Genomic DNA, 18,146 nt, shown 5'->3' with positions numbered 1-18,146 from the left:
ATTATTTTTGGGGCTTTTTGCCTTTATTTGACAGGATATCTTGAGAGTGAAAGAGGAGAAGAGAGGGGACGACATGCAGCAAAGGGCTACAGGTTGGAAATCGAACTCGTGGCGGCTGCAGCGAGGAGACGGCCTTTGTACATGTGGCACCCGCTCCACCAGGTGAGCTACTGGGCACCCCAGGTGCAAGACAGTCTTAAATCTGAGGGCCTGTAATGTGCCAGAGTTGAATCCAGCCTGACTAATTTTATATACAAATAAATTGATAAAACTGTTATAAAGTTTGCTCACACAGACTTCTTTTAATTTTTTGGCACTTTTATATGTCATTGTACTAGTTACTTTTGGAGGAACAGTTTGTTTATTTCTTGAAGAATGCAAGCTTTATTTTACATTTGCTTGGTGTCTCTCTGTTGCGATTGGTAGGTCTATTTATCTTTTAAACTAAACTATAAACAGGAATATAACACACTGCAGTGTTAGTGATTAAAATAGGTATGGGTAGTGGAGATAAAAATGCTACACGTTGACCCGCAGCAGCGCCCATACTTCATGCCACTCCTGCATAAGTCCACACTGCTCTTGTGCAGTAAAAATAAAATCAAATAAGATCTGGACACAACACTGATTCTGCGTCTGCTGCTTTGACCTTAAAAATCCTTTTAAAAATTACAATTACAAGTTGTTACTTTTCACCACTGTGTTCCTCAAACCTTTTTCTGCTGGTACTGTGCATGTTGTGCATGTTGTGCATGTTGTGCATGTTGTGCATGTTGTGAATGTTGTGAATGTTGTGTCACTCTCATGACTAACTGGTACACTGTCAAAGAACAAAGGCAGCGATGATGTTGTGCTTTTCCTAGTCAAAAGAAACCTGCTGAGGTCCAAGTTTCACTGTTTGTCAAACAGGTAAGATGACTTATTGTTTTCCAGAGAGTTGCAGTTCATGATTTAGTTGTGTTTACATACGACAATAAAGTCTGATTCGTCTTGTGAATAAAGTCGATGCCACAAAGGAAAAAGGGGAAACAAAGATGTGAACTAACAAACATTTACATTTATTTAATTGATAAAATAGTTAAAGGTTTTTCAGAGAAGTTACAAATGTAAGAACAGGAAACAAAACCAATGACAACTTATGAATGTCACTGATCCGTTACAAACTTTGAAGGCGTTTTACAGCTTTAAATGTTCTGACGAGGTGCCTCAAAGTTCAGGGAACGTATTTATCGACACAGCAAACAGATTTAACGGGCTGAAACCTCCATCAGCACCAAAAGAAACACAAAACTATTAAAATATTTAGTTTTTGTTAAAAGCAAACGCTGAAAGCTTGGAGGATGGATCCAAAGATTTCTTCTTCTTTGCACTATTTTCATCTGCTTCCGCCTGTCCATTTTCATTTTCCGCGCCTCCTCCTTCAGCTCTCTTCCTCTTCTTCAGATCTGCTGCGTCTCCAGTTTGGCCTTTTGCTCTTTCCGTCCACGACTGAGAAAAATACATTTAAAAAAAGGGACACGAAATGCACATTAATTACCGAAATCGTATTGTTCATCCGTTTCAATCAAGGCGCCCAACACCTACGTGATGATGACTGAACACGCACACACACAGGCACACACGCACACACACACACACACACACACACACTCTCTCTCACTCACTCAGGCGTGCAGCTTGAAATTGCATCCTGTCATGTATAATCACTACTGACGGGCTGCTGCCTCTTTTCCCTCCTCGTGCTTTTATTTTTTTACCCTCTTTCTCTCTGAGCAGAGACAAAAGGAGGCGCTTTCCTGGACGTAATGGAGCCGGGATGAATCATCAGGCCTGCTGAGTGGACTGGCAGCAGCACACACAAACGCGCACACGCACACCCACTCTTCACCTCCAGCTCCCGATGAAGCACTGCCCATTAACCCCATGCATATTCAAACACACACACACACACACACACACACACACACACACACACACACACACACCATTACAGAGCTGGTAGCTGCTACGAGCTGTGACGTCTCGCTATTCAATTGTCATTTTGTTGTATTTGAAGAGAATAATATAATTAGGAGACACACACACCCACAGGGTCAGACATTAACAAGGTTTCAGGCCCCAGCAGGGTCATTTTCCAGGTATTTAAAATAACCAAACTGCGCTTTAAATCAGTCAGTCACTGAATTTAATTTCACTTCTAAAAATAATTTGCACGCGGCTGCGTTTGGTCGGGGAGTTACTACAAGTTGCAGTTATAAAACAGAAATCAAATCATGAAGTTTGAAGGATCAGCCGACAGTCAGGATGAAACAGTGACTCAATTAATTCGAAAAAGGTTATGGACAGAAAATCACTCAAGAATTTTGAGAATTCATTTAGAGAGGCTTATTGGGGATGTCTCGATCCAGTCTCAGAGATCAGTATTGAGTTTTTTAACTGATGGTGATCAGCTATCTTGAGCTATAAAGAGCCCGATTTGATCCTTTTTTATGTCAGCTGTCACATGGATGTTTTTACTCACAAAGCTTTCAGGCACAGCAGCACAACAAATGCAGCCGTCATCAACTCTCAAACTTTCTGCTGTCTTCATCCACTCCACTGAGAGCAGGGAGTCCTGCTCCCCCGTCCGTGACAAAACCTCACAAACCCTAACTGCCAGCGTAACGCAGTATGGGACTGTTTGTTATGTATTGAAGTTATCAGCTGTCACTTGATTTGAGCTCAGTCTGAGAGAGCATCTTGTGTTTTGCTGTCATCTACGGTGCACGAAAAAAGGCCAAAAAGAGTTTGGGCCAATTTTCTCCATATCACCCAGTCCTACTCTTAATTATTAAAAAATAATTTCTTAAAAGAAAAAATACACCTTAAACCCCTGAACACTGTATCATCACACGTCCTGCAGATTGACCAGCTCACAGTCTCTCACACGGTATTATCATAAGATCAATGCTTTGTGCCCTCGCTGCCAAAACACACTCGACAGGGTTCCCAGGCAACAGGCGTCCCTCCTCCCCTCCGTCTCACTTCCTTTCTTTCTGTCGAGTGTCCTCCAGCCTCTCGGCTGAGAGTCTTGATGTATGCAGGGTCAGGACCAGCCTAGTATACAAACGCACAGATCGACATCTATGAGCACTCGTGTGAATGACAGGACGGGATGTGTCGTTCCTCACACAACCGCCCTCATTTATCCAACTATTGACCGACAGTGGAAACTGGTTCCAAAATTCTGGATATCAAAAAAATCAGTGCCAATTGTGACACTATAGAACCGGAGGTAGCACCTCCTACTAACCAGGAAGAGTAAAAATCAAGAGATTATCGTACAAATGTTTAAACTTTAACAGATTCTTTCCCGTTCTTACAGGCGTGTTTAGGTTTGGTCACCAGAGGTCGATTGTTTTGGTTGAGTAATCAGGCCAAAGGGATGTTTGATAAACTATCATTATCGGTTGAACTTGGCTCCGATAGCGGCCGAAGCCTTCAGTGGTCACACAGGGACATATGTCACTGGCCACTTTCACACTGTCTGTTCAAAGCAGGAATATGGCGCCGTTACGCTGCCTCGCCGTTCTGTACACAAGGACTGATCGCAGAATACGGGGACAGGGTTGTCTCGCCTTTAGGACGCCAGGGGAGGTAGCAGCAGCACCAAACCGGTGTCTGCATAAACACGACAGCCAGCAGGACAGGACCGAGGACAGGAAAGGTGTGAAATTTGACCATGTGTTATGTGTGCGACCAGCCGATAGAATTAGTGTATAAAACTACGATTGAGAGTGTTTTAATTTTTCACCTTACTGTCTGGTACCGTCACCTGAACTGCACACGTAAGAGTAAACTTTCTAGGATTGTGTCGATGGCAAGCAAAATAGTTGGCGAGCCACGAAAGGCCTTGAGACAACTTTTTTAACAGAAAGGACGAGGAAAAAGGCGAGCAGCAGACTACCGTGCCATCATTATTCTTAACTTAACAAAGATACGTTTTAAACCACAGACAGGCAGTGACATGATCTGATTTAATATGTGAAGTGGCCAAAAAATGTCTGCAAAGTGGGAAAACAATGAGATTCGGGAGCTCTTACCCTCTGAGCAGAGAGGGCAAATGGTTGTTGTTGCGATGTTATGCTGCTGTTAGTTTGTAAAAGTGCTGTTGACGCACATGTTTAATGTTACGTTAGAGGCAGTGGCCGTTGTGTTACACGTCGTGCCTGTCACGTCTCTTTTGGTCCCACGAGGGCAGTTGCTGTTAAAAATCACACCATGAGAAAGCTGGTCCCCTCTGATGTGTGTCTCTAAGTGTATTGTTTTTATTAACATTTTAACATTTTTAAAATAATAACGTAAGTAATACTGTCTAAATCAGGTTAGTTATTGTTTTTTTTGTCTCACTGGTCTTCAGGCGTGTTAGTGCAATGACATTAAGTTTCTGGAGTGAGGTGAATAAAGTGGTGCAACGAGCGAGCACTCGGCCTGTTAGTCAACTGATTGACAGGATTTTGGTTGACAAAGAAATTTGTAGCTTATTAGTCATTTCATATGACCGTTTTTGGGGAAATTAGTCATTTGTGTGTAGTAATTCAGTAAATTACATGAACGCAATAAACTAGATTTTACAGGAAATCAGATTGACATGCACTGCAGTTACCTTGTTATAGCAGGTTATTAAAGTGCATTCAAACGCGCTGACTAATGGACATTGCCCCTCTCGTATCAGAATAAAATTCACAAACATGCACTTTGTTTTAGTGCTAAACTTTTTGGTATCTTTAATAAAGTATTTAACTGCTGAGGGACAAAGAAACTAAGGAAACAATTTGGCAGATTTTTTTTAAAATAGTGAATTTTATACATCTAAAGGCTGTTTGTCCAGATTTAAATGTTTTAATCTGCTGACAAAATTGTGCTGTTTTTAATGGTACCGTAATGTGTGATTACTGAGGCATAATAACAGAAAAAAATATTGAACTGTAAACTGCAAAAGAGATATAAGAGGACTTGAACATGTGAGTGCACAGACGAGCGTCTTCGTGTCTTCGTGTTGCACAGTGAGGATCTGCAGCTGATAATCACCATTGTCTCTCAGAGTCTAATTGATGTCTTCGCTGGTCAATTTTCTCTTCAGGACAAACTAAATCAAGGCTGGATGGACTTTTTTAAGCTCAGTTACAAGTTTTGCAGGACGTGAGATTTAAATATGACCGAGACCCTCCTCTCTGAGTGTCCCCCCCTCAGTGTGTCTTACCAGTCGCTCCTCCGCTGACAGCGTCCTGAAGCGTCCCATCGCCTCTTTGATGATCTCCGTCTCCTCCAGATCTGGGTGGTCAGCTGTGATACTCTTCCTGTTCTCCTCCAGCCAGAACTGGAAGCCCGTCTTCGGCCTGAACAGACGATCAACATCACAGTTACTATCAATACAGTTTCATAAGGTAAAAACACACTTAATGTTAGGCCACAAAAAACAACATTTCCATTAGGATAATATAAAGTGCAAATTCATGAATACTCTCAAAAGATAAAAAAAAAATAAATAAATAAATAAATAGAACCAGTACAATAAAAAAAAATACAGAATCAGCACAAATCAAAAAAATATACCAGTAGGAGGAGCTGAATGTTGTTTACAGGACAGATATAAATATACCTGTGTTATTAAGGGAGGGGAGAGAGTGGGGTCGTACTTTTACCTTTTATTTTCAGTGTCATCTGCAGGTGGAGCTTGAGGGGGGGCGTCTGGTTGTTTCTGTTGACCTTCAGACGGCTCCGTGTTCTTCTGAGCCGTCTTACTGGCCGTCTTTGTGCCGCTCATCTGCAGCAGAGTGGACTGAGTCTGGAGAGGAATCATAAGAACATTTGTAAGTAAATTTCTGCAGTTTCATACTTGATTCTGGTAATGTGGATGTATAATATATCAGTTGTTTTCCAGTTGAATCAATTTGAATATAATGCATTTGGTATCTATTATCATTTTGAGATCAACACATTGCTCTACCTTACCAACTAAATTACGACTAAAAATGATATTTTATATACCTTCATAAAGGTTTGAGCAAACACTGTACATCAAACTTTTGTTGTAAATTTTGAGTCAAGAGCCACAATAATAATATAAATACAAAATGATAAACTTAACTCTTACAGCACTTTTTAAAACAAAGTTATAAAGTGGTTAAATGGTTAAAACAGCAACAAAAAACATGTATGCACTGTAATGGAATAAATTCAGACAGTAACAATAAAAACAAAAATTAAAACAAAAGTAATAGCATTGAAAAAAAAAGACATGTTGGAAAGTTAGATACTGATACCTTTGTTTTGGGCCGGGGGACCAGCGGTTTGAGGACGGGGCCTTTGTTCGGTTTCCCTGCAGGTCCACTGAGTGGAGACAGCTTCCTGCTGGACGTCATGTTGTCCAAGATGTTTGTGACTCGAGGCTGACCTGGCGAAGACGAGGGCTTCCCTGAGCCGGAGACCTGCAAGTATCCCATCAAAACCATCATCATTTTCCCCACTTAACGTGCACCTCTCTTGATATTACAGCCTCTCACTCTTTTTGCAGTTTCAACTCTAAATAATTAGAGAAATCAAACATGCTGCTGTCAAAACATTGCTGCTTCTTACCTTGAAAGGATTTGCACGTCCCACTCTACCAACTGCAAAAAGAGAGAGACATCAGATCGTTATTCAAATTAAAAATGTTGCAGTCTACAGTAATGATTTTGACAGTATATTGCAATGATCACGATACACAATAGATCATAATTGTACATTTAACATTTTATTATATGGATTGTTGGAAGTGTTCACTCACTTGGTGTCAGAGACGGCTTCACAGGTGAACCTGCTTCTTTAGCAAACGGATTCACACCTGCAGTTTGAGACAGGTGCATGAGACACTGATGTCACTGACATTATGTGCAGAGCAAACGTGCAAAAATAGTGAAAAAAAAGAAACCGAACTGACGTTTTTTGGTTTCTGCTGCCTCCTCTGTCTCCATCTCCTGTCCACCTTCCTCTTCCTCCTCCCTGAGCTCTTCTTCTTGCTCCTCTTCCTCCTCCTGATATCGTCTGTTGTTGTTGTGTCCTCCTGTGACCTCACTCTGACCGTATCTGTCCAAATAATACACCCATGAATCACACTCTTCAACAAAGTAGAGCTTATGAAAGAAAACAAGACAGCGCATTTTTCACATGCTCTGCCATTAGGGATGTCCCGATAGAGTTTTTTGGCCTCTTTAACATGTAATATCTGCTGACACAGAGTCCAACATGATCGTTATATTTACTTAAATACTGATAAAATATGTATCTGACATGTGGAAATAACAGCTGTAGCGACAAGGGATGTCCCGATCAATTACGGTGGTCTGGTGCTGAGTCTGGTGTAACGCTTCAATAATTCACCACAAACAGTCAAAACATACAGGTGCATTTTGGCATTACCCAGAGGGCCGTCTGGTGGCGATGTATTTTGGCTCCTCTTCTTGTTCCTCTGGCTCTTCCTCCTGAATCTGGTTGGCTTTCTCCAGGGCGATCTCACTGAGCCGCTGGGCGAGGGCCATGCGTCTGGATCTTGACGCGTATCGAATGGCCAGAGTGACCACGTTCTGAGTCATAAACTCCGCCAGCTCCACACAGCGAAACTCTCTCTCCAGTTTACAGGACAGCTGGACGGAAACATGAACTCTGTTCAGTTTATTTATCAGGAGAGTCTAAACAACTGCAGCAGCCGCAGAAAACACGGCACACTTCTGAACCTGTGATCATAATATCATCACTAAGTGACGTAAGTCACGTTTTCATACTCACTGCAAACATTTTCATTAGCAGCTCCTGCTGCTCCTTCTGGGACTGACTCTGTCCGTCCTCATCTATCTCGTAGCCGCTGGACGACAGGAAGCTGTAGTGGTTGTGGAAGAGGACTGAACGCCAGAACTGCTCCTGGAGGACGACACAGAGTGAGCTTCCACGTTACATTACAGAGAAGTGTTTACCTGCCACCTCAGGCAAGTTCGCCGGACAGAGGTTTGATTACTTTCTATCATCCATGAGACAGTTTAACGTTTACAATAACACTTTTTTCTGAAAGCCTGAATATGTTGAGGCATATCTGGATTCGGTCGCACCTACGCCTGAGGTCATTAAGTCCTTCCTAATTTTCATCATTCACTAAATAAAGCTGCACCATTAAAACTTAAAGAGACAGTTCACTCAAAATCAAAACTACATTTTTTTTCTCCTTTTACCTGTAGTGCTCTTTATTAATGTAGATTATTCTGGTGTGAGTTGCAGAGTGTTGGAGATAACAGCTGTAGAGATGTCTGCCTTCTCTACAATATAATAAAACATATATAATATAGTATTTGTTTTCTTTTTGCACTTAATTTAAAGCATCTTTAAGTACTGAGAAAAGCGCTATTTAAGTAATATTTATTATTATTATTATTATTATTAACTAGATGGCACCCAGCTTGCAGTGCTCTAAGTGCCCAAAAAATCGTCTTAAAAACTCAACAGCAATGTCTCTTTCCAGAAACCATGAATCTGTTACTTGCAATAATCCACAGACCTTATTGCGAGCAGTTTCATGGAGGAACTATTTTCTCTCTACCAAATTACACCTGCCAACCGAATCACCTTGCAGAAGGAAGCGTGCATGTACTCGTGGACGAGATGCATGTGCTTGTGACAGTGTGAGACGTAAACATTAATGGCATCCTCGTCAGCTGAGCTGTAACGTTAGCTAGCTCAGTGGTGCTAGGTGAGCTAGAGGCAGCAGATGCACACTTTCATCTTAGATCGATAAACAGCAGTACAGGTAAAAGGAAAATTTGTGCAGCTATGTGTCTGAGGGAACCCCTGCTTCTGTGTCCGTGTCTGATTAAAGCGAGCCGTCTCAGGTGTGTTTACCTCCATCTGTCCTTTCTCTGTGGAGGTCTGACACAGAGGCAGCTTGAAGGGCAGGATGGCCACAGCAGGTCTGGGCAGGGTGGGGGGGTACCTGGAGCCCTTACAGGGGATACACCTGACAGCACAAGAACAGATGGGATTTAGGAGAAGAAAATAACCTCTGATACATAATAAATAACCTGCACAAACGAGAGGACCTAGAGGATCACACCGGTTATATTCTGTTAACTAGGGATCAGATTTAAGATAAGATTTTATTGATCCCATCAGGGGAAATTTAGGAGTTACTGTCCTGCTGACCCTTTTTACAGCATCCTGCATGTCTTAGATTCACACCCAAACTTCCCGAGGGGATCCATTGGATGAAAGTTTAACTGCTTTTTTTGGTAATCAAAGTTATGCTATGCACATCTGACACTGTATCATTGTATATGTGATAGTAAATAAGGATAGGTCCACTTTAGAAACATGGCTTGCCTGCTTTGGGAATTAAAAAAAAAAGCCAGTAATTTTTAAAAATTTTTTTCTATTCTCTGTGTAATTGAAATTATTTAAGCATTAAAAAACCCTACTTTCTACTATACAATTGATGTAATATCATATTCTAAGTGTAATAATTATGCTAAGGAATATTATTTTAAAAGTAAAAATCCAGACGCCATTTAAGTGAAGACACACATTGTTTGCATTTGTTTTTGTGCCGTCTTTAAGTCAGACAGACCCTAAACGTTTGTCTTTGTCTCCTTTGAGCCTTCAACGCCACTCATATTTCAAAGAGACGATGACTGCAAAACCAACCTCAGATAGAAAAGTTTTCGCTCACCTGAGCTGCTGAGGGTTCTCATGTACCCCGACCACCCAGTAGTGGTCTGATTTGCTCTTGCAGGTCTCTCTGGTGTTACATACAGGTGACCATGTGTTGCCAAGGGAACGGTTCAGCATCCGCACCACCCCATCTGAATCCACGTAGCATGGAGTACCTGAAAAACCAAAATGCAACCAGGCTGTCATCTTATAAATCCAAAGATAAGGGTGTGGTCAGAGGTAAATGCTTCTTCTATTTATTTAATGTGTATAAACAACGTCAGAAAAATGTTTTCAGAATTCAAATAATTCTCTACAGGCTGACGGACGGACCCTCAGCAGTGAATCCGAGCCAGGACAGGTGGGACTTGTGAGACAGAGGGAGGGGTTCTCCGTGGATGAGCTGCCTCTTCTTTTGACCCAACTGCAGCAGCTGGACACCCAGAGCCTGTTCCCCATCGAAACCCGGAGCTGAGAACGTAAAATGAGACACATGCAACGAAAGACCTCGTCAAAGCCTGAAGATCACAAAAGAATCTGTAAGTAATATAAACACAATAAATGCAACAGGGAGATTAGATCTTTCACTTTAATGTATTTATACCCCTGCTGGATATTTCCCACGCTGCAGTGATTTTCAAAAGCGTTTCAGCCTTCAAGGGAGCTACTGCAGAAAGTGTACGCTTGTTGTCGGCACATCAGATTATCTGAATAACGTACTGTTTAAACAGCATGGTGGCTGTTCTCAGGAGAATAGAATATTCTATACATTATTGAGTTTTGGGGGTGTTTATTGTTCTTTATTTACCACAGCAGTAATAGCCACCACCCTCACCTTTAATGCAGTGTGTGTGTGAGTGTGATGGTAGCCTCAAAAAGTCTCAAGGAAATTAATGTAAGCCAATGTAATGTTCTCTGAAATATATAGGGGTGTGTGTGTGCGAGCGATGCTAACCCCGATGGTAGACTATAAGCAGCTGCTCTCCGTGTCCCGCCATGCAGACCACGTTCCCCGGCAGGCTGAAGATTTCTCTCTGGACTCCACCGATGGAGAAGAGTCTGAGCATCAGCGTGCTGGTGGCGACGGCCGCCCAGCCCTGACCCAGACACAGCGCCTTCGCGTCCTCGCCCTTCGGCAGGTCCACCATCCACTCCTTATTGGTGTCCCATGACGAGAAGTGGAGGCACTGAAGCTTACTGAGAAGAGAGGAGGAGGAGAAGCAGGTGGAAGGATTTACTGCAAGAATTCACAAAATAAAAAATTCAAAAAAACGGGATAGAAGGAGGTTTACCTGGCGAGCTCGTCCGTGCTGGGGCAGGCCAGCAGCGCGGCCTCCTGGGAAAGATCAGCCATGGTGTGACCCAGCGAGTTGGTGAGGTGCATGGCGTGGTGCACAGCTGTGTCGTGAAACTCCACGTCAATGGCGTTGTCCTGTTCATCGTTGTAGCCTCGAATGATTCCCACCGAGTTCCACATCTGAGGCAAAATGTGAAATCTGTTACCTCACGTGAGACTTTTTTTATTTCCATTTACAAAATTAAATTTTATCTTTTGTGAGTCTTAGAGGTCACAGAACAAAATACAATGATTCCAGCAGAATTTATTTGAGTCTACCATGAAGCGGTGTGTGAGGTGTGCAGGGGTGGAGCCGGGCTGAAAGGCCTTCTGGGGAGGCGTTGGCATGGGTCCCTCGTACACGGGACGAGGGGGCAGCAGTGGAGCCGCAGGCACAACAGCGCTGCCTGTGTCATCGTCGTCCCCAAATCTGTCCTGACCAAGCTTCAGAGATCCAGTGTCTAAATAAAAGAAACAAAGAAGAATCATACAAATTTTAATTAGATAGGAAACGAAAAAATACACAAAATCACCTGAACTGTACATTTTTGATTGTATCACACTCAACAAGTCAGCAGAAGTTTAACAGGACGGTAACTACTAGCAACCAGCAGCCAGTCACCATCCAGTCATCCGTCACTCTGAACCCTTCTTCCACTCACCCAGTGAGTTCTCATCGTCGAGGATCGCCCCTCTGTTCCTCACCCGCCCTGTCGCAGGCATGAGGAAATCATCGTCATCGTCTTCATCCACCGCGACAGATTTCTTAACCGGCGAGTTGGTGTCACTCAGCCCTTCATCCATGAGTCTGTCATCATCGTCATCAAACAGGTCGTCGTAATCTTTGGCTGATTTTTTGGCAGGTGCCTGCTGAAAGTCCAGTTGACGGAGTTATCTAACATTAGCACGAAACAGAGAAAACGTTGAAATGTACACGTTGTGCGTTTGCCATGAACAATACCTCGGAGGTGTTGGTGCTGGATGTGGAGGTGCTGAATCCGTCCAGCAGGCACAGGCCGCCCTCCGTGTCTGTGTAAACGATCTGGCTGCCTGACGGATGCCAGGCCAAACCGCACACCGTGAAGCCCTTCTCGTGCTTCTGTCTGCAGCAGAGACGAGACAACTTCAGCTCAACGTCTACCGTTCCTCTTAATTACTGCACCACCAGGATGCTTTGTACGACTTTTCCTTTTTTAAATTTCACCAGCGATGCATTAGTTATCAAGTTCAAAATGTGTTTAAGTTCATAATTTGCCAATCTGTTATATTTTGAAACAGTAGGACACGTTAGCAAAATCATCGACCCTCATTCCTTCACGTTTCACCAAGATGTGATGACAAAATATCACAATTCAGTTCAGTCAGAATTTCAACAAACAACATAATGTACAGAAATTTAAACTTCTTGTTGACTTCTGCACATGTGCTTGTTGCTTACCTTTCCACACAAAGCTTGCTGTTAACGTCCCACACCGTCAGTGAACCCCCGACGCTGCCGGCTGCCAGGAACTGCCCACATGGAGACCAGGCCACCACGTTGATCGTCTGCAGGGGAGACAGCGTGGAGAATGAATGAAGAGACAATCAGACCACTGACAGACTAAACCAGGATCCCTACAGCTTAAGGCAAGTGAGATTTAGGACTTTTTATAGACCAACTTGTAATTAAATTTAATTTTACAGTAGCCAATATTAAAGGAAAAAAACATGTACCAACATCAATTACTTAAGGTTATTGGGAATTATTTTTCAAATATTTATTGTTACAAAAAACATGACTCTTTGGTGATGTTAATGTAAAAGGAATTTGGTAAATTATTATTATTTAAGTTACCAATACCTTTGAGCTGTTGCAATGCAAAAAAAAGACAGAAGACAGGTATGTTTAAGACCTTTGAAAATTTAATTTAAGAAATTTTAATGACAACTAGGGCCTTATTTTTAGATTAATGGATTCGGTGCCTTTAAAGACTTAAGTCTTAAACCTTAAGTCTTGCTGATTATTTCAGCTACAGTCTCTGAAGAAGTCGTCATTTCAGTGCTTTCGGGTTGCTGCAGATATCTGGCCTGAAAATGTACGTCATGCTTCAGCAGACGAAAGGCTGCAAAGCAAATTCATGTATCTCATGTTGAGCATCAGATAAAGGACGATGGGGGAACAGAGAGCAGGAAAATAAAGAAGAGTAATGGGAACAAAATGCATTAAGTGTGAAATGTTAATTCCCACTGAGGAGACGTCACCAAATTCGTTCTGGCATTTTATTACAGCAGCTACAGGATGTTGTTCAATGAGCTCCTGATGTGTAGAGCGGCCTTTAATGCAAAGACTTGACCGAGAACATTAAGACCGCGTATGTTCACCTGGACCTCACCTGCGTCAGCAGATCATCGGACAGAGTGCTCACATGATCCCAGGACCCTCGCTCGTACAGGTGCACCTTCGTCTCCACGGGAACCGCTAACACCTGAGCATAGACACAGAAACGTGTTTGTGTTTTAGGGTTACATCTACCTCTTACGTTGATTAAATCGTAATCAATCAGTACATTTATATGCACAGTTAGTCGAGCTACAGTTATAGCTCGATTAGGTCATTTAATTGGACTGTGGTCCTTGGCCCAATATACAAGCACCAGGAGAATCGATTTATTGAATGAAGTACGTCATCCCCCGTCCAGCTAGTTGCAATAAATCTATGTTGTTTAAACAGTCTATTATACAGACCAAATCCCAATCACAACTGTTTATTTACAATAACGTCGGGGTAGAAAACGGCTGCGTCACGTACATATAATCAGACGGTGCTAAGCAAACTCTGCCTTCACTGATTAGTTTTAAGCCACCTAAAAAATAAGTTCAAGTACACGCTGTATTTAGAATATTTTCACTGGCCTACCTTGAGACAGTTACACAGACAGCCGTTATATCAAAAACACCAGACTCCATTACCAAAAACTATTATTTAACCTGCTGGTTTACTGCTGCCTTCATCAGCTGTTGTGGAAGGTAAAGAGGAGTAAATACACAAAAATAGCAGACACTTAAGATTTTTTTTTTAGGTGGCTAAAGTATGTTTTGCTGCGGTCCCGTCCACAGCACATCACTGGTGTTGTGGGACTTTTATCAATCAGAGGAGGGGGTAGCTGAGGTGTAACTTTTTTTTAATGTAAAATAAATACAAAATATTATTATTAAAGTTGAATGTCTCCCACTGAAGCCAAAATTAAAAACACAAGTCCCTCTTCAGCACTTACATTTTTTTTCCCAAATGCCTGACCTGTTTTGTAGCACCCCTTCCCCCCTTAGATTACAATAATTCATTTTTTTCTAACATAATGTAAATGTACTGAATGGTTAATCATTGATTTGCTTTGCACTGAGGACGTCCTGGAGAAACGGAGATGTGATAGCACAAACTCAAAGAGTTACGTCACTGACCTTCGCCGTCACGGGCTGCCAGGCCAGTCGACACAGAGACTTTGCGTTACTGACGTCATTGGTCTTCTGCAGCAGAGGCCAACTGATGAGCTGAGACTGAAGGGACACAAAGCAGATCAGCATCTGACAGACTGCACAGATGGAGAGCTCATGAAAATAAAACGCTAAAGACTGTGTTTAGAAAATCATTCAGTCTGAGGTAATAAAACTCGGACGTACCTGCTCCTCGATGCTCCACACCACGACGGAGCCGTCACAGCTGGCAGACGCCTGACGGGGAAAGCACATTCAGCTTTTATTTGTTTTTAAGTCAAAACAGTTTGACATCCAGGATAATCAAATCTTCTAATTTATCATTTTCGGGTCGTTGAGTGGAATTATTTTGTGGAGAAGAGTTTGTTTTGTTGTTTCCACCCTGGAAATGTTCACTCACCAGAAAGTCATCTCTGGGGTCAAAGCTGACACTGAGGACGGGCGCTTCGTGGCCCCGGAGTGTTTTCTGCTGGCTGCTGTCTGACACCTCCACCACTTTTACCATAAAGTCACTGGAGAAAAACAGAGAAATAAATAAGAATAAATGTGTGCAAATGAACATGTGCAGAGAATCTGTGTTCACACGAGCCAGCGAGCAGTGACGGCGAACATCCGCTGTGAACCAACACAAGTGCAAATTGTTAAATCAATGAACAGAAGACAGACAGAAGCAAAATAATCCGGATTTCCTCTGACGTCCGCTACAATGCAGATGCCAAATTCGCCCTAACTGCCTCAGATGCCTGAATTTTTCACAATCAATATCACAACAGAAATTACCAGTGTGAGAATAGCAGCATCAATAAGGCACCATGCTCTGTGCTTTTGTTGCTGTGATAAACCTGTTTAGGGGAAATCAATTCTGGCAGGAAACAGATATTTATCTTCAATCAGGGCTAATCATAAGGCAATCCAAAGTTCTGCTCGGTCTGTGAGGCGGAAATTTCATTCAGGTACTCAGCTGTGTGCAGCTCATTCTGCACTGGAACAACAATACTGAACCTAATGAGATTGTAGTCTGGTTTAGTCATAGTATACTGAACACAACAGACGCGTTACGCACGACAGATTCACCAGCCGCCACAGGAGAAGCCGGAGCGGAGTGAACGTGCACCGTCTGACAAAGTGAAAGTGACATTTGCTCGTCTTTCGGCTCTGGGTATTGTGTGGGATCACCAGCGGGAAAAATATCAGGATAAACTGATGAATCTGCCCAGTCAGCTGGATGTCCTCATAACTGAATTAATCTTTAAAATGTGTGTGTTTGTTTGGTTGTTTTTCTCAGAATTACGGTCCACATGGGTGGAGTGTGTTAAAACCAAACAGGGGCCAGATGCATAAAATGATTAAGTCGATTAATGGCTACTCTGGTTTCGTACAAGTAAAATAAAAGATATATGGCGCATTAATTCGTGAGCTTCATAGGTGCTATTAGGCGAATTTTAAAGAATTTTTACAGAGCAAGATGATGACTTCTCCCCCTCTTTGAGTTCTGTGATTCAGAAGTGATCATGAGTACCTGGAACCGGCAGCAACTCTGGAGCCGCTGCTGTTAAAGGTGACATGTGTGGCATTGGTAGTGAACCGTGTCAGGATGCCATCTGGGTCACCGTCAGGAAACGTGTGGATCTGCACCGTGTTGCTGGAGCTTGCTGTCACCAGCTTGCCATTCTGCGGAGGGAAAGAGCACACTTGAGTTTAAAATCTGTGATCTGTGTTTCACAGACCTGAAAAACGACCAGGAGATGACCAACCTTGAGCGCCAGAGAGTACGCCTTCTCCCCTACACCGATGAACTTTGGATCGTCATCATCCAGACCCTCAAATATCCGAACATCTCCATCATTCCCGCAGGTTACAATGAACCTGAGGACGATTTCATGGTTGGATTTGTGCAGTATTATGAAGCAAAAGGAAAGGTAACAACATGTTGAAGTGATCATTTTGTCTTCTCAAATTTTATAGTTGAGTGCACAGTAGGGCTGCAACAAAGGATAATTCTCTTTGTCGATTAATCTGTCCGTTATTTGCTCGATTTATCAATTAGTTTTCTAGTCTGTAAATAGTAAAATGTCAGAAAACAGAAAAATGATCTGATCGTGGCCGTGAGATAACATTTATTTCAACATTAGCAGTCACAGACAGTGAGGATGTACCGCCAGATTACAAGTAACAACACCTCAGTAGAGCTGGGCAATATAAAGAGATTAAATCATATCAAGATATGAGATCATACATTGTCTTAGACATTGGATATTGTTGTATTGTGATATGAAATAAATGGTGTTTTCTGTTTTAACACTTGCCTTTACCTATTTAGTCAGTACATCTACAGTACTAATGATTGTTGATCAAAAATGTAGTGTTAATATTTTTCCAATTACCAATAGTCATTCCTACAATACTGTCACATCAGAGAGGGAATTTGTTTTGTTTTTTTAAATGTAACGTTTGATTCTGTCTTGCAGTTCTAGTATTAATGAGGTGCTTTTAAAAAGATTTAAAAATAACGAAATATATATAGTAATATATAATATTGCAATATTGCCTGGGCCTATACCTCAGTATAGAGATACTATGTTACAATAAAAACGTATGCTGGGTGGGTTATGTATTTACGCACAGGATGGATAAAGTATTATCTTTACTTGTAATAATGTATCTTAATTTATTTGCTGATTTTGTTTAGGATCATTAATCAGAGTCTAAAGTAGCAATAGTTATTAGTAGTTACATTTACCACTAAATGAAGTAGTTATACTGTCAGACTTACTTCCCGGAGTCGTCGAAGCAGACCTCGGTGTGTCCCTCCGAGTGGACGAAGCGGATCGGCTTCCTCTCACAAGGCATTTTATCAAACCACCAGACTGACGAGCACAAACAAATATCATTAATCAGCACGTGAAGCGCGTGAACACAATACAGCCATCATCCGCACATTACAGGCTCTGAGCTGAGGAGTTGAGCTAACGCTAACAATACAGGCACTGACGTTAGCAAACGTACGCTATTTCAAACTCAACGGTCGGATCGTATTTACGGGATGACACGTTAAACTAATCATTAACGATATCTGTGTCCTCATATTTCGAGAAAAGAGTTAGTATGGCAACTTACAACTTCTCCAGCTGACAGTCTGCACAGAGTCGATCCTCTTCTGCTGAATCTCCCGCGCTGCGTCAAAAACAAGGAACCGCAGCGTCACGGCTCCCGCCAGCTACGTCATGACGCAACGGCCGTAACCCATCCCAGTTTTGAGGCACGCGCTGCATGTGTCAGATTGTCTCTGGTTTTTACCTAATCGATATATAATCACCTTTAAAGTAAAGGAAATGTGTTTTAAACTAATTCACACATTGCATCCTGTTAATGAAGAAGTTAAAAAAAAGATTCAAGAGAGAAATTTGTGAATGTACCTGTGCTTCATTTATTTTGGCATTGTCCCATTGTGAAGAATTTCTTGCTAAATGTATGTAATTTTATATCAGGAAATATTTATGAAGGTTTTGTCTTGCTTTGGAGGAATGTGTGTTTTTTTGTATTCTGGAAATTAACATACATAAGGAAAACCCTCACAAAACGTACATGATTAATCTTATTATTATAATGGCCAAATTGCACATCCATA

At 42.0% G+C, this 18,146-nt stretch overlaps 2 protein-coding genes across 4 annotated transcripts in view; one reads left to right on the top strand and one right to left on the bottom strand.

Annotated features, from left to right (window-relative positions):
* Positions 1-16,817, top strand: part of LOC121946397 (uncharacterized) — a 39,470-nt gene extending 22,653 nt beyond the window's left edge. The window contains exons 4-13 of one of the 2 annotated variants that reach the window (XM_088072645.1): positions 35-162; positions 1,777-5,426; positions 5,698-5,852; positions 6,330-7,783; positions 7,880-7,955; positions 9,794-9,951; positions 10,031-10,250; positions 10,714-11,219; positions 12,500-12,673; positions 16,244-16,817. In XM_088072645.1, the coding sequence (XP_087928771.1) occupies positions 35-162; positions 1,777-1,837 (189 nt within the window). In that variant the 3' untranslated portion in view covers positions 1,838-5,426; positions 5,698-5,852; positions 6,330-7,783; ... (4 more) ...; positions 12,500-12,673; positions 16,244-16,817. The remainder of the gene's footprint in view (positions 1-34; positions 163-1,776; positions 5,427-5,697; positions 5,853-6,329; positions 7,784-7,879; positions 7,956-9,793; positions 9,952-10,030; positions 10,251-10,713; positions 11,220-12,499; positions 12,674-16,243) is intronic. The other variant, XM_088072602.1, reaches the window with a different exon arrangement.
* wdhd1 (WD repeat and HMG-box DNA binding protein 1) lies at positions 1,038-17,767 on the bottom strand. 2 transcript variants are annotated; one of them, XM_042490925.2, is made up of 26 exons: positions 17,636-17,767; positions 17,292-17,385; positions 16,273-16,384; positions 16,038-16,189; positions 14,919-15,030; positions 14,705-14,755; positions 14,486-14,581; positions 13,420-13,512; positions 12,486-12,592; positions 12,009-12,150; positions 11,710-11,917; positions 11,327-11,508; positions 11,004-11,188; positions 10,667-10,908; positions 10,045-10,182; positions 9,731-9,887; positions 8,908-9,022; positions 7,807-7,938; positions 7,441-7,664; positions 6,962-7,107; positions 6,809-6,865; positions 6,619-6,650; positions 6,306-6,470; positions 5,685-5,827; positions 5,243-5,378; positions 1,038-1,488 (listed from the first exon to the last, which is right to left on the bottom strand). In XM_042490925.2, exons 2-26 carry the CDS (start codon positions 17,366-17,368, stop codon positions 1,303-1,305), a joined length of 3,390 nt encoding a protein of 1,129 aa, XP_042346859.2. In that variant the 5' UTR covers positions 17,369-17,385; positions 17,636-17,767; the 3' UTR covers positions 1,038-1,302. The 2 variants fall into 2 exon arrangements, with proteins under 2 accessions (XP_042346859.2, XP_042346867.2); XM_042490933.2 differs by having other exon boundaries at positions 11,710-11,914.
* Between the last annotated feature and the right edge of the window lie 379 nt (positions 17,768-18,146).

The sequence above is a fragment of the Plectropomus leopardus genome, chromosome 1 (assembly GCF_026936395.1).
Source record: "Plectropomus leopardus strain MGB_pleo_1.0 chromosome 1, ASM2693639v1, whole genome shotgun sequence".
Lineage (NCBI taxonomy): Eukaryota > Metazoa > Chordata > Actinopteri > Perciformes > Serranidae > Plectropomus > Plectropomus leopardus.
This window is presented reverse-complemented; position numbering and strand designations above follow the sequence as displayed.